Source organism: Mixophyes fleayi, chromosome 9, assembly GCF_038048845.1.
Source record: "Mixophyes fleayi isolate aMixFle1 chromosome 9, aMixFle1.hap1, whole genome shotgun sequence".
Lineage (NCBI taxonomy): Eukaryota > Metazoa > Chordata > Amphibia > Anura > Limnodynastidae > Mixophyes > Mixophyes fleayi.
Window position 1 is genome coordinate 19,422,896 of NC_134410.1, and position 15,230 is coordinate 19,438,125.

The 15,230-nt window shown below is 39.0% G+C and overlaps 2 protein-coding genes across 2 annotated transcripts; both read right to left on the reverse strand.

Annotated features, from left to right (window-relative positions):
* Positions 1–655: 655 nt before the first annotated feature.
* On the reverse strand, positions 656–2,990 carry LOC142101526 (interferon lambda-2-like). Its single transcript, XM_075185981.1, has 5 exons — positions 2,850–2,990; positions 2,028–2,105; positions 1,723–1,866; positions 1,525–1,605; positions 656–760 (listed from the first exon to the last, which is right to left on the reverse strand). Exons 1-5 carry the CDS (start codon positions 2,988–2,990, stop codon positions 656–658), a joined length of 549 nt encoding a protein of 182 aa, XP_075042082.1.
* An 8,187-nt stretch (positions 2,991–11,177) lies between these two features.
* On the reverse strand, positions 11,178–14,865 carry LOC142101474 (interferon lambda-2-like). Its single transcript, XM_075185928.1, has 5 exons — positions 13,923–14,865; positions 12,786–12,863; positions 12,483–12,626; positions 12,295–12,375; positions 11,178–11,593 (listed from the first exon to the last, which is right to left on the reverse strand). The coding sequence occupies exons 1-5, from the start codon at positions 14,061–14,063 to the stop codon at positions 11,489–11,491; spliced, it is 549 nt and encodes a 182-aa protein (XP_075042029.1). The 5' UTR covers positions 14,064–14,865; the 3' UTR covers positions 11,178–11,488.
* Positions 14,866–15,230: the final 365 nt, after the last annotated feature.

Below are 15,230 nucleotides of genomic sequence, written 5' to 3' on the forward strand. Positions count from 1 at the left end.
TACATCTGGCACATTTTCTGTGTGTACCTCTGTTTGCAGCCTTTTTCTAACAGCTAAATGCCTATCTCCTCTTTTAGAAGCCTGTGGCAAACACCTCCCTTTGTCACAATATATTACACACTTCTTAGATGAAAGTGACATAGAAAGTATGTTTTGTAAAGAAAGTAATATGTTCAGTGAATGAATGACTTTTTTTAGCACAATTAGGATTAGAATTCACATTGTAAATTTTATTTTAACAAAAAGTTACATTTATAAAAATAAATACATATTTAAATAAATATATAAAAAATACAACAAATCTTTACAACCCCAATTAATCCACCAAGGAGCAGGGTATCATTAAATAGAGACTAATGTATAAATTATTATAATTTAACAAGTATATTATACGTTATATTATAAATAAAATAAATAGTGGTTGTGAAACAGAGTATTGATCATTGTTTGATAGGATGAATAAGTAGGTCCATCAATGGTGAAGGCAGGAGAACCTCTTTGTAGGTTAAGCAGGCAAGTCCATCAGTGACAATTTGCATGTATTCTTCAAGTCACTACTTAATAATGATCACCAATGGCTGAAGAGCAGAAACCGGGATCTCTCGATGACATCATGGACATGTGTAGACAGAGAGAGTTCTACGTTCCTCTTATTCTAAGTTTCAACTGATGGATTTCTTAGAGCCCAACAACTCACATCTTCTACCCTCAGCGAGACGAGGCTGAGTAACACAGCATCCTGGACACATTCTGGTGATGCCTGTAATGAAGAATAAAGTAAATTGTAAATAACCTGTTTGCACGTAACCTTGTTGAATAGTATTACTGCTCCATAAATACGGCTTTCACTGCAAAAATATTTCTTCCAAGTCCTCTTTTTGTTTACTTTCATATATGTCCCTTTTACTTCTCTACTTATGTTATGCTCCTATCTATCCATCCCTAAATTCAGTCCTCCTTACTGTACTTTCTCTGTCACTCTTTGTAAAGATCATGTCCTATGAAAATGAATAGGTTGTTCTTGCAGAATGTCATTCACAGCAGATTTTCTGATCTTATCTTTGTTACCATGAATAAGAAGTATATATCACCAGCAGGGAACCAGATGAAGGAAAGACGGACTTCTAAGAAGTCTATGTTGCTTTTCCTACACCTGTCACATGAGCGATTAGATACCTATTACAATGCTGCTTACAAAGTGGAGCTTTTCATATATTTTTCCTCCTGCCAGCAGTAACTGTGTTCTAAGATGTTATAGAGATCTTTCCTATAACTGTTTTTCTACTGAACGAAAACCTCTTGTGTGACATCGCTTTTGAAGTCCATTGTCCATCCCTAATGTAACGTCTCAATTTTCCCTGTGCTTTCTTCACTGTTCAATTCATGTTCTACTGCTCCTGGTTATTCTCCATCACTCTCTTCTCCTTTATACTTTTTTTTCACATATAAATTCTCTCATATTGCAGCCATTTTTCAATTAGTCACCTATAAATACAAATTCTATTGTTTGTGCAGGACACTTACCACGTCCTTAAAATGTTGGAGATGGTGCAGCCACGGCTTCAGCTGCTGGGAGGCCGGGTCACTGTATTCTGGTGTCTCCTTCTGTAAATGAGAATTAGGAGATAATGAGGCTATGTCATGTGTCTCCCTGTCCCTCACATTCATCTGTTCATAACATGATAGATATAAATGTTAAACACAAGGAACATGAGAACTTACACAGATCTTCAGATCATCTCTCAGTTTAAGGAAAACCATAAGTGACTGTGATACAGGGTCAGGCAGAGCAGACGTGGACATATCTTCCAGTACGTCAACGGTTAGTGACACTCGCTCCAAGGTCAGGATCAGGCGGTCACTCGGCTGTAGAAAAGAATGAACAAGGTGAGAGGTTCTCATGGATATGTCCTTATATACGTGGAGGAGCGGAGATGAGAGCTCTTGTGTGTTACTGTGTGGATAGAAAGAGAATCTATACAGTGTGTATGGAGGAGATATGTGATGTATACACATATTATCCTTACCGTTAGGTCACATACAGACGGCTTGTGTTTCAGCATTCTCCTGTAACATCTCATTGAATTGCTGGTCATGTTCTTCTCCTGTGGAGGTTCAAACATTTGATTAGTATAATGTGTATCTGTAACTATTTTCCTATGTAGAGTGGTCTTTTTATAGTGTCCATAACATTAATAAGTATATTCAAATAAATATTACATTCTACTAAATCAGTTACATATACAGCCAGCACATTATAATATACTTAGATCTGTCTGTGCTTTTCTGTCCCCAGCTCAGCTGTCCCCAGACCTGGTTTTGTGAAAATACCACCTAGGCCTCAGCCAATGACATCAGTGGTCTCTGGGTGGTTCTCTGCTCAGTTTATACATAATTGGTTTTATTTTTACATACTATACACACTGATATTTCGTCTATTATAGGATTGAGTTTGATCCATAAGGTACACAGATAGGCTGCAGTAGGGTTTGTATCTCTAACAGATATGCCGGTGGAAAGATGCAGCTATAGGACAGCGGCACAAGATAGGTATAACCGTGCCCGGTTGTGCCAAGACTTTTACATGGTGCTGAGAGCCAGATACGGTAGTCAGTCACAGCGTGGTAAGGAAATGAGTTGTTGGTTGAGCAATGATTACTTTGGGTGATAGACAAATAACATGGAAATCATTGATATAGATATATTTTCTTAACTATAACTATGTTTTCTAACACTACATTTGACAAGTGTGTGATACACTTGGTTGTAGGTATATATCCCCTCTAATATCTAGATATAAAGCATATATCAGTATACATGGATAAGAAATAATCATACATCACACTTACAGATTCACTTTGCAGTTGTTTCAGCAGGTTGATATCAGTGGGAGACACGGTTATATATCGGGACACCGTGCAGTGTCTTCCATGCGGGTATCCACTCACTGCCACAAATAGAACGGTCAGGACCACCAGTCTGATGTCCATGGTTTATTTTCTGGTTTGGATACAGTACTTTTCTTTTGCTCCTGTAAACCTGTGTATATGATGTGAGTTAGTGTCCATACATGGAGTCCATATATTTTGAACAGATGTGTAATATCTCTGCGAACCCCCCCCCCCCTACTTTGTTTTAATTTTAGTTTAGTTTTGAGAAACACTGAGACATATTCATTATTTACAGACACAGTCAATAACTAGCAAGGGTTCTGGGAAATTTGTCAGTATCTATTTGCATCTCAGTATCCCCATCAAGACCACCCCAAGTCTATTCATACAATGCCCCAGTATGTGTACACTGAGCTTCCAGATATATACACGTAAAATGCATTCCCATTATGTAAAAACTTTCTGTGCACATAGTAAAATATAACCAGAACAGGTAAAGTGCTTCAAATTATTCCCTTTAAATCTATACATAAATACATTACAGTCTCAGTATACTCTATATACACAGAGTATAATATCCTCACCTGCTGGTTTATACTGTGTCTCTCCGCTGCTGGTCTCAGGTAAATCTCAAGTCTGTCCATGTTTCTTCTTTTATATTCCAATGTCCAAGAGGGGAATATCTTCATTTTCATGATGTTAAGATCTCTTCTTTCGTCCAGAATACAAGTGACAGGAGAGAGGTGACAGCAGCTGCTGGGATCTCCTACACAACTTTCACTTTCCATCCTGTACAGGTGAGAAGGTGACGTTAGGTAACTGGGAAGACACTTCCTCCTGTCACTCAGCAATCACCTCCCTCCTGTTACAGGTAATACCTCTGTACATAACAAGGATCCCTCCTGTCACTCACCAATCACCTCCCTCCTGTTACAGGTAATAGCTTTGTACATAACAAGGATCCCTCCTGTCACTCAGCAATCACCTCCCTCATGTTACTGGTAATACCTCTGTACATAACAAGGATCCCTCCTGTCACTCAGCAATCACCTCCCTCATGTTACAGGTAATACCTCTGTACAGAACAAGGATCCCTCCTGTCACACAGCAATCACCTTCCTCATGTTACAGGTAATACCTTTGTACATAACAAGGATCCCTCCTGTCACTCAGCAATCACCTCCCTCATGTTACAGGTAATACCTCTGTACATAACAAGGATCCCTCCTGTCACTCAGCAATCACCTCCCTCCTGTTACATGTAATACCTCTGTACATAACAAGGATCCCTCCTGTCACTCAGCAATCACCTCCCTCCTGTTACAGGTAATACCTCTGTACATAACAAGGATCCCTCCTGTCACACAGCAATCACCTCCCTCCTGTTACAGGTAATACCTCTGTACATAACAAGGATCCCCCCTGTCATACAGCAATCACCTCCCTCATGTTACAGGTAATACCTCTGTACAGAACAAGGATCCCTCCTGTCACACAGCAATCACCTCCCCCTGTTACAGGTAATACCTCTGTACATAACAAGGATCCTGTCACACATCAAGCACCTCCATATTGTTACATATATGTTCATTATGTGATATTGGTGGGTATTTATTATCATTATTTTTTATTATCGTAGATTTGTAAGGCGCCACAGTGCTCCAAAGTGTCGCACAGTAGGGATAACAGTACATTCATAAAACATGGGTTTTAACAGCGTGTCTAAAGATTTTAAGGCTATAGGAAAGCATGATTAGGCCTGAAAGGGAATTCCATAATGTGGAGCAGCACAGGAGAAGTCTTGTAGGCGAGAATGAGAGGTTGACTAGATGCAGGTGAAATTTGGATCTAAGAAGTTGAGAGGAAGAGTATTTTGATATGAGATTTGAGATGTATGAAGGGGTGGTGTTGTTGAGGGCTTTGTAGGTAAGTTAAGTAATTTGAATTGGATTCTGGAGTACACACGGAGTATGGATTTGCAAAGTGGTGCAGCAGATGGGGAGCGGTGAGAGAGGAAGATCAATCTTGCAACAGCATTTATGATGGATTGAAGTGGGGATTTATGGGCATCGGGAGTGCCAGATATCAGGAGGTTGCAGTAGTCAAGGCGGGAGATAATGAGAGAATGGATAAGAGTTATGGTAGCATGTTGGGAAAGAAAAGGCCAAATTCTGTGAATGTTTCTAAGATGGATTCAAGCTGACTAAGAGAGAGTCTGGATGTGAGGAATAAATCAGAGGGCAGAGTCAAGAATGGCACCAAGGCAGCGGGCTAGGTAGACTGAGGAAATTGTGGTGATATAGACAGTGAGGGAGATTTGAGGGGAGGTTGTGACTCAGGGAGGAGGGAATATGATAAGTTCTGTTTTTGGACATATCTGTGTTTTGAGGTTTAGGTAGCGTTGGAACATTCATATGGAGATATAGATTTGGGTGCCGTCGGCATAGAAGTGGTACTGGAAGACGAATGAGTGAATTAGTTCCCCCAAGAGAGGAGGTGTACAGTGAAAAAAGTAAAGGTCCAAGAACAGAGCCTTGTGGGAGTGGAGAGGATGATGTGCCAGAGGTAGAAACACTAAAGGAGCGTTTCAATAGGTATCATGCAGGTCAATGTAGTGAAGGTTGTGTAGAAGAAGAGCATGATCAATGGTCTCAGAAACATCTGAGAGATTCAGCAGAATGAGTATGGAGAAATGGCCCTTAGACTTTGCAGCATTTAAATGACTGATCACCTTTGTGAGAGCAGTTTCAGTGGCATGTTGGGGGAAATGGTTTCCTTAGAAATGGTGAGATGAGCGCATGGTTAAAGGAGGATGAAAATGTGCCAATGAAGAGACAGATTGAAGAGGTGAACTAGTGGTGGGCATGCAGTGGCATTATCAATTGGAATTTTGAAATCACCTAGAATCAGAGTAGACAGGTCAAAGGATAGGAACTATGTGAACCAGGCTACAAAGTTGTCAAGGAATTGGGAACTGAACCTGGGGGACAATAAATGACTGTAACACGAAGGTGGAAAGTAGAAATTAAATGAATAATGTGGACTTCAAAGGAAGAGAATGAGAGGGAGTAATTAGAGCGTATGACTTGTAAGGGGCAGCTTGGAGAAGGAGAAGGCCTACTCCACCACCTTGTCTGTGTCCGGGTCTGGGAGTGGGGCTGAGTGACGGTCCCCCGTAGGGGCGAGCTGCAGGAGATGAGCCAGGTCTCTGTAATGGCAAGGAGGTTGAGGGATTTAGGAATTAATAAATCATGAATGGATGCAAAAAGAAAATGAATAAAGTTTGTTATAAATAGATAGGGCATTCCTTCATGTACAGGAGAAGAGAAAAGGGGGTAGTGGAGATAAGATTGGCAGGATTGGATGTACGAGGTGGATGGAAAGTTTTGACAGGGAGCGAGAAGCAGGAGCAGATAGTGGCATCCATTTTTGTTGGCCAACCAGAGAGCATTTGTAAAATAAATAATGATTTGTCTGAGGATAGCTAAGAAAAATGCATGATTAAGATGTACGTAATCTGCTATTTAGAGAACAGATTGTTGCTTTAAAATAATTCTAGCTTAGGTATATAGCTACATATATAAGCTAAAAATATGAGGATTGATATTTAATATAGGATTCATCCACTAATTTTTGTGCACTTACCACTTGCTAAGTAAGGGGATGGTAATTATTGCTGTTTTGAAGAATTTCATTTGTGGAATAGTCTGAAGAGTCTCTCTTGTGATCTGAAGTTTGCTCGGGCCATTAAAGCCACACCAAACTTCCTTTGAGTACCAAATTAAGTAATTATGTTATAGGATTCTATGGCCCCTCCATATTGTTACCTGTCAAGCCTCTGTAAATAATAAAGAATCCTATGTGAATCACACATCAACCGCCGGTATATTTTACTGGTGAAACCTCTTTGTATAGGAAGGATTCCTAATATCACTCAGCAACAGAGCCTGATGAAGGGTTCAGGCCACCCTAGGCTAATACACTCATAATGCAACCTTCACCCTCCACACCAGGCTAATACACAATAGGTAAAAACGAACTTGTCTTTAATTTACAATCCGGCTTCCTTCATCCCACCCAATATTTATCTTCCGTTGTTTTTGAAACTCAGCTGCAATTGGCTTTTTGACAGGGTCATGGCAATCTTTGTTACTTATTTCATTTTCATTAAAATCAGAACTCTATAGCAGAAGGTAGACATGAACGAGCGCTACTGAGGGTGAAGGAGGCTGCACTCCAGCACCTTTCGCCATCCTTGTCTCTTCTACTTGCCTACCCTCGAGTGCCCTCCAAGTATGGATTATTGCTTCAGCTGTCACCATGGGTCACCATGGTTGAAGATTAAAACCTTACTACACTTGTCTTACATGTTTACTTATTATTTTACAGAACAACTATTCTCTCATAATTTAAAATTAATTTTAGTTTATATTTCTCCTTATCACAATTCTACATCCCCAAAAATATAGCATGGGATAAGCATACTGCCCTCTCCAAGGAGATCTGCAGCATAGAAAGTGTTGAGTTCCAATGACTGGAAACCTTTTGAAAATGTTTTGCTAAGGGATGTTGTGGTTTTGCAGTTCGGAAAATATCCATTTAGCCTTGGTTGAATGTAAAAAGTGAGTCACAAGGAGCCTGATTCAGGTCTGTATGTTCGTCCGTTTGTGTAGTATATTGCGAGAAATTCTACACTGCGCATGGCCAGAACTTGAAGTTACACCGTTGAGCACAATTGCAGGTAATTCATATCCGCACACATCTGACATTTACAACCACTTATGACTTGAGAGGCAGAACGGGAGAGGAAAGCACAGTAAAGGCGACCAATGGTAAGTATGCTTGTTTTCAGCTGTATCTCTTACTTACTACAGGGCAGGTGTAAATCATCATCATCATCATCAACAACATTTATTTATATAGCGCCAGCAAATTCCGTAGCACTTAATTGCCGGATGATAGTGATTTCCGTCACGGTATAGTCCTTGATTGCAAAATTGCATGTATGCATCACATTAGTTATCAAAGAACAACTCTATGCCCTGAAGATTTATTTGAAAACAAATTGTATGCACTGTTAGCATTGAAGAGGTTTTTTTTATCATTGTAAAATGATTTATGAAAAAAAATATATGTATTATCTTAAATTTTGTATTTATAATATTGTTAGCCATTTTTATTGTATGATCAAATAAAAGTTATGTGCGTTCTAATGTGAAATTACTGTACATACGTCATTCTGTTTTGTGTGTCTGTGTACAGCAAATACTGTTTATATAAAGTGTATTTCTACCCCTATTCAAATAGTACTGTATCTTCAGAAATGCTTGGATTTGAATATAGGTCGAATGACACACAATTTGCCTGATCTTTTGAATCCCCAAAATTACAGCCAAGTTGACTTCGGACTTGAATCAGCCCCAATCTGTTTGCAAATAGCAATCATACCACCCACTTGTGTTTCATCGCTATGACATCCTATGAAAATTACAGGTAAACGATGTGCAAAACAAGAAGCATGCATAAATTATCCATCAAATCCTGCATTAATTATGTTGGCTCCATTGTCACTTTGCAGCAGTATTTTAGAACCTAGGAATAAACACATTGGTCAAGAATGTCATTTAGTTCATGCAAAAAATGTTTGCAGTTATATTAGTTTGCCCAACGTTCATAATACACAGCAGCGCCATCTTCTGGTGTGTCTCATTCTCTGCAGTTTTAAGTGTAAACGTCTGTCATTTTTAAAGCTTGATAAAAGTTTGGCATATCAACATAGGAAAAGTACCTTTAATGAGGAACATTTAAACAAGGCTCTGCTAATTTCAAGAACTCTCGAGAGTCCTCACAAAGAGTATGAGTGAAGGGTTCCAGCTGATATATCAACCATTCTTAGTGGTGGAAGTGGGGGTGTATATAGTGGTATGTCATACCACCACTTCCCTTACTACCTTCATTGTAAAACTATCACATTCCAACCCCATTACATTTTTCATACCGTCAATTCTAAATTTTCATACCGCCACTGCTAAACATCTGCTTTGACCACTGCCCATTCTGTTATTAAGCTGTAGGGAATGACTTTTAATTATCCCTGAGACAGTGTTAGCTGTTTATAATGTGTCTTGCTGGTTTATTATATGCTATGCTTCGATGAGCTTCGATCTTAGGGCCGCCAATGACTCTGTCCCCATCAAGGTCAGACAATTCAGTATCAATTTTACATTCCTCCTGACCTTCCTATTGCACAGACTGGAGGATGAGGGGGCCATGGATTTTTGATTGATTAAGCAAAGCTGAATACTTTTTCCGTTGATATTTAAGAACAGTGGTTCAAGGCATGACCCAATATTACCACAGTTTGCACAGTTTGCTGTGCACATATGTGTTTTACTGGCAGATAAATAATTCTGCATCACAGATTTTGTTTGATTGCTAGGAACCTGAACCTGAGCTATGCTTCTTGGTTCTAGAAGAGCGTTTCTAGAATTGAAGGTCAGGTGAGGTAGGAAAATCCATAGCCGGGTAGCAGCATGGAAGAAGTCTTGTAGGCGGGAGTGAAAGGTCGTTGTCCTAGAGCAGGAAGACCAGAGGCAGATCTAAGAGGACATGAGCAGGAGTATTTTGAGATGAGCTTTGAGATGTATGAAAGGGTTTTGTAGGTGAGGCTAAGTAGTTTAAATTGGACTCTGGAGGATATGGGGAGCCAGCATAGGGATTTGTGGTGAGGGGATGTTGAATGAAAGAGAGGAAGATTGTTGTTGGGGCAACATTTTAGGACTGACTGAAGTGGGGATAGGTGGGTGAGGGGAATGTCAGAGAAGGTTGGTGGAGGTTGCAGTAGTCAAGGTGGGAGATGATAAGAGAATGGATAAGAGTTTTGGTTCCATCTTGGGTAAGAAAGTGGCATTTTCTGGCAAACATTCGAAGGTGGAGACATTAGGACAGCAAGAGACACTTGTGACCTCATTTAGAGTTGCGTCAATTTGTTTGCATGTACATCAAAAATGTGTAGGCCATTGTCCTTATTTCGATTTTTGAATATGATTGACTTTTGTCCATTTATGCCTGGAGAAGTGGAACTGTGTCAGATACAGACAGGCCAGCATAAGATAACTAGATTAAGGGTATGTTCACACAATTACGGAACAATTAGACATTGACAAATCCCCAGATATGTCTTGTAGCAGGCGTATCTCTTGCGGGTACCTGAGAGCTGGTGCAGTGATAAGCAATTATGACTATAATGGCTATCAGTCGCTTCTGATTGGCTGTTGAGCCCTCCAACTGATAGTGCTTATGTCGTTAGCAGATGTACTATTTCAAGTCACAGAAATCTATTTGCATTAATTAACATTTCCGTTTGGACTACTGCAGGAAACAAGATTCCAATTTCCCCATAGGTGGGCAGCACAGTGGCTTAGTGGTTAGCACTTCTGCTTCACAGCACTGGGGACATGAGTTCGATTCCCGACCATGGCCTTATCTGTGTGGAGTTTGTATGTTCTCCCTGTGTTTGCGTGGGTTTTCTCCGGGTACTCCGGTTTCTTCCCATACTCCAAAAACATACTGGTAGGTTAATTGGTTGTTATCTAAATTGACCCTAGTCTCTCTCTCTGTCTGTGTGTGTGTATGTGTGTATGTTAGGGAATTTAGACTGTAAGCTCCAATGGGGCAGGGTGAGTGAGTTCTCGCTGCGGAAATAGTGGAGCTATATAAATAACTGATGATGATGATGATAGGTGGAAACAATAGATGTGAAGGTTTTTGTAAAAATATATAAAAAGAATTATAGATTACTATAGCACCATGGCTAAGCATTAAAGAGAGAATCCAGCCTTATAAGTCAACTCTGATTACTTTATCTATGAATAACTTTGTCAACAACAAAATATGCCTTGCTATGCCATTTACTACAATAAGATCTACTACATCTGTAGATTCCTCTATTGAAGGAATCAATGAATAGAACAATAGACAAGAGCAGATAGTGGCAGATTTAGATTTCTTTAGGAGGAAAAATCAGAATGCGACAAATTAATGAGTCTAAGTATAATCCAAATCCGTACTGCTTTCCTGTTGCCTTATACCCCCTGAGAAGTAATATTTATTTGCTATAACAGGATGTGTATTGATAACATATAGTCAGTTTACCTCTTGGTCAAAAGAGATTTAAAAGGAATATGTTTTGTAAAAGAAAGGAATATATTCAATACATTCAGTGAATGGATCACTTTATTTAGTGAACAAATATATTAAAACAGCCAGGTTTAGAATTCACAAAGTTACATTTCTAAAAAAAAAAACAGAAAAACAATACAAAATAAATCTTAACAACCCCAATACATCCACCAGGGACTCGGAGTATAATTAAATAAAAAATTAATATATAACATTATTTGGCAATGGTATTATACATAAAAAGATAAATAAAATAGATATAGCAAAAAATACTGGTTGTGAAACAGCTTATTGATTGTCAGGATTAGTAACTAGGTCCATCAATGGTGAATGGCAGCAGACGAGCAGACAAGTTCATCAATATTCTCCAAAGCATTGTATAACAATGATCACTACTGTTCTAAGTTCCTCTTTTTCTAAGATTTGAAGGACGGATTGTTCAGAGCCCAACAACTCACATCTTCCACCCTTAGCGAGATGAGGCTGAGTAACACAGCATCCTGGACACATTCTGGAGACGCCTGTATGGAAGAATAAAGAAAATTATAAATAACCTGTTTGCACATAACCTTGTTGAATAACATTACTTCTATATAAATATGTATTTTCAATTAAAAAAAAAATCCTTAGCAAAGTCCCCTTTTCCAATATTCCCATTCATTCAGTTGCCTTCATTGTGTTCCATGATTTTTTCTCTTCCTTACTTTTAGGATGGTGTCAAACGAGAACATTTCTGCTACATTTGTCCTCTACCACTTTTTTAAAGATCCTCTCCTCTTAATATAAACAGGTTTTCCAAGAGGGTGACGCACAAACCAGATTTTCTGCTCCGACAGTTGCAAGAAACGTAGAAGAAGAGCTACAAATTTATGCAACTTCTCCTACACCTGTAAATAGTCTTTGAAATGTCGCTTAGATACAAAGTAGAGCTTTCCAGGTAAATTTTTGCCAACATTAAACATGCTCTAAGATCTTAAGGAGCTTCTTCCTATAATTATTTTCTACTGAATGAAAAGCTCTTGTGTGATATTGCTTTTAAGATCCATCTATAATGGAACTCTCCCACCTTTCCTGTGCTTTCTTCATCTCTTAAACCATTGTCTGCAATTTTCTATCTCCCGTCACTCCTAATTATCCCGTTCCTTTTACGTTTCTCAGTTCATTTGTTTAACATTTCAGTCACCTATAAGTACAAACTATATTAATTGCTCAGGACACTTACCGCTTCCTTAAAACGTTGGAGATAACGCAACCATTTCCTCAGCCGCTTTGAGGCCAGTTCACTGTATACTGGTGTCTTCTTCTGTAAATGAGAATTAGAAAATAATCAAACTCTATCGTGCCCCATACATTCAACTGTTCATAACATGATAGATATAAATGTTAGACACAAGGAACATGAGAACTTACACAGATCATCAGATCATCTCTTAGTTTAAGGAAAACCATAAGTGACTGTGATACAGGGTCAGGCAGAGCAGACGTGGACATATTTGCCAGGACGTCAACGGTTAGTGACACTCGCTCCAAGGTCAGGATCAGGCGGTCACTCGGCTGTAGAAAAGAATGAACAAGGTGAGAGGTTCTCATGGATATGTCCTTATATACGTGGAGGAGCGGAGATGAGAGGTCTTGTGTTACTGTGTGGATAGAAAGAGAATCTATACAGTGTGTATGGAGGAGATATGTGATGTTTACACAAATTATCATTACCTTTAGATCACACACGAACGGCTTACGTTTCAGCATTCTCCTGTGACATCTCATTGAATTGATGGTCATGTTCTTCTCCTGCGGAGGTTCAGATATTTTATTAGTATACTGTGTATCTATTACATGTGTACTGTATATATACACCAAATCATATTCCTATGTAACGGAGGTCTCGTAATAATGTCTACAAATCCAAAAAGTACATTTAAATAAAGATTACGGGCCTAATTCATTAAGGATCTTAACTTAAGAAACTTCTTATTTCAGTCTCCTGGACAAAACCATGTTGCAATGCAAGGGGTGCAAATTAGTATTCTGTTTTGCACATAAGTTAAATACTGACTGTTTTTTCATGTAACACACAAATATCAATTTTAAATTTCAGTGTACAAATAAGCTAACAAGTATTTGTGTGCTACATGAAAAAACAGTCAGTATTTAACTTATGTGCAAAACAGAATACTAATTTGCACCCTTTGCATTGTAACATGGTTTTGTCCAGGAGACTGAAATAAAAAGTTTCTCAAGTTAAGATCCTTAAGGAATCAGGCCCTACATTCTCATCAGGCATTTACATCCTTAGCCAAAACATTGATTAAATATACTTAGAAGACCTGTCTGCACTTTTATATCCCCATCTCAGCTGGAGTTGTGAAAATGGCATCAGTGGTCTATGACTGGTTCTCTGCTCACTTTACACATCATTGGTTTTATTATTACATATTATACATATTTAAATATGGTCTAGAATAGGATTGAGCTATATCTATAGTTGTACAGAGATAGTCTGCAGTAGGGGTTAGCACTAATAACAGATATGCCAATGGAAAGGAGTGGCTATGGGACAAAATATATAACCGTATCCGGCTGTGCCAAGACTTATACATGGTGCTGAGAGCCAAATGTGATAGCCAGTCACAATATGGTTTTTGTTGGTTGAGCAATAATTGCTTTGGGAAACAGACAAATAACATGATGTCGGAATATCTTCAAAGTCATAACTATTCTTCTAACGCTACATCTGAAAATATCAGGTAAACATTTACATTTTGTTGAGGATGTAAATCCCCTTTAATATCTAGATATAAAGCATGTATCAGTGTACATTGATGAGGAATAATCATGTATCAGACTTACGGATTCACTTTGCAGTTGTTTCAGCAGCTTGATATCAGTGGGAGACACGGTTATATATCGGGACACCGGGCAGTGTCTTCCATGCGGGTATCCACTCACTGCCACAAATAGAACGGTCAGGACCACCAGTCTGATGTCCATGGCTTATTTGCTGGTCTGGATATGGTAATTTTCTTTTGCTGCTGGAAACCTGTGTATATGATGTGAGTTAGTGTTCGTACATGGGGGTCCATATATTTTGAACAGATGTGTGTGTAAGAGACGTACAAGACGTAACTAGTATTGGAAAATAAGGACTAATGACTTCTATGGAAGCAGTTAATAACCAATTGTTAGTATATATTTGCATCTCAGGATACCCATCAGGACCACTTAAAGTCTATTCATACAGTGTCCCATATCGTGCACAATAAGCTCCCAAGTATGTACATGTAAAATGCATTCCCACTATATATAAAATGTATGTGCATCTATAAACAGAGCAGTAAATATACACAGGTAATATGCATTATAAGATTACAAATTATTCCCTGTACAACTATAAATACATTACAGTCTCAGTATACTCTATATACACACAGTAGAAGATCCTTACCTGCTGGTTTAGACTGTGTCTCTCCTGTGTCGGTCTCTGGTTTATCCCAAGTCTTTCCATATTTATTCCTTTATATTTCAGTCTCCAGGATAAAACTACATTCATTTTCATGATGTTAAGTGTTCTCCTCTTGCAGGAGAGGAGTGACAGCAGCCGTCGGGAATTCCTACACAACTTTCACTTTCCTTCCTCTACAGGTGAGAAGCTGACGTCAGATAAGTGACAGACAGTTCCTCCAAATGGCTCCTCCCTCTTGTTACAGGTCAAACTCCTGTACATAAAAAGGATTTCTGTTACACAGCCAACAACTAGCTCTTGTTGGAGGTCAGATCTCTGTCCATAACAAGTATTCCCACTGTTTCACAGAGATCACCAACATATTGTGACATGTTTATGCACTGTGTGGCTCAGGGCCATCTTTTCCATTGGGCACAATGGGCAGATGCCCGGGGGCCCCACGGGCAAGGGGGTCCCATAGGCACGGCTCTTAATGAGAATAAATAATCCTGCAAAAGAAAAAACCTGAAAAAAAAAAAACTACAAGGGTCACTGAGCAAGTACATCTATCTATTTCTATATCTATATATCTATATCTGTATCTGTATACATCTATATATCTATATCTAGGGGCCCCAGTGCACTGCTTTGCCCGGGGGCCCATAATGTTGTTAAGATGGCCCTGGTGTGGCTGCCACATTCACCATGCAATATTT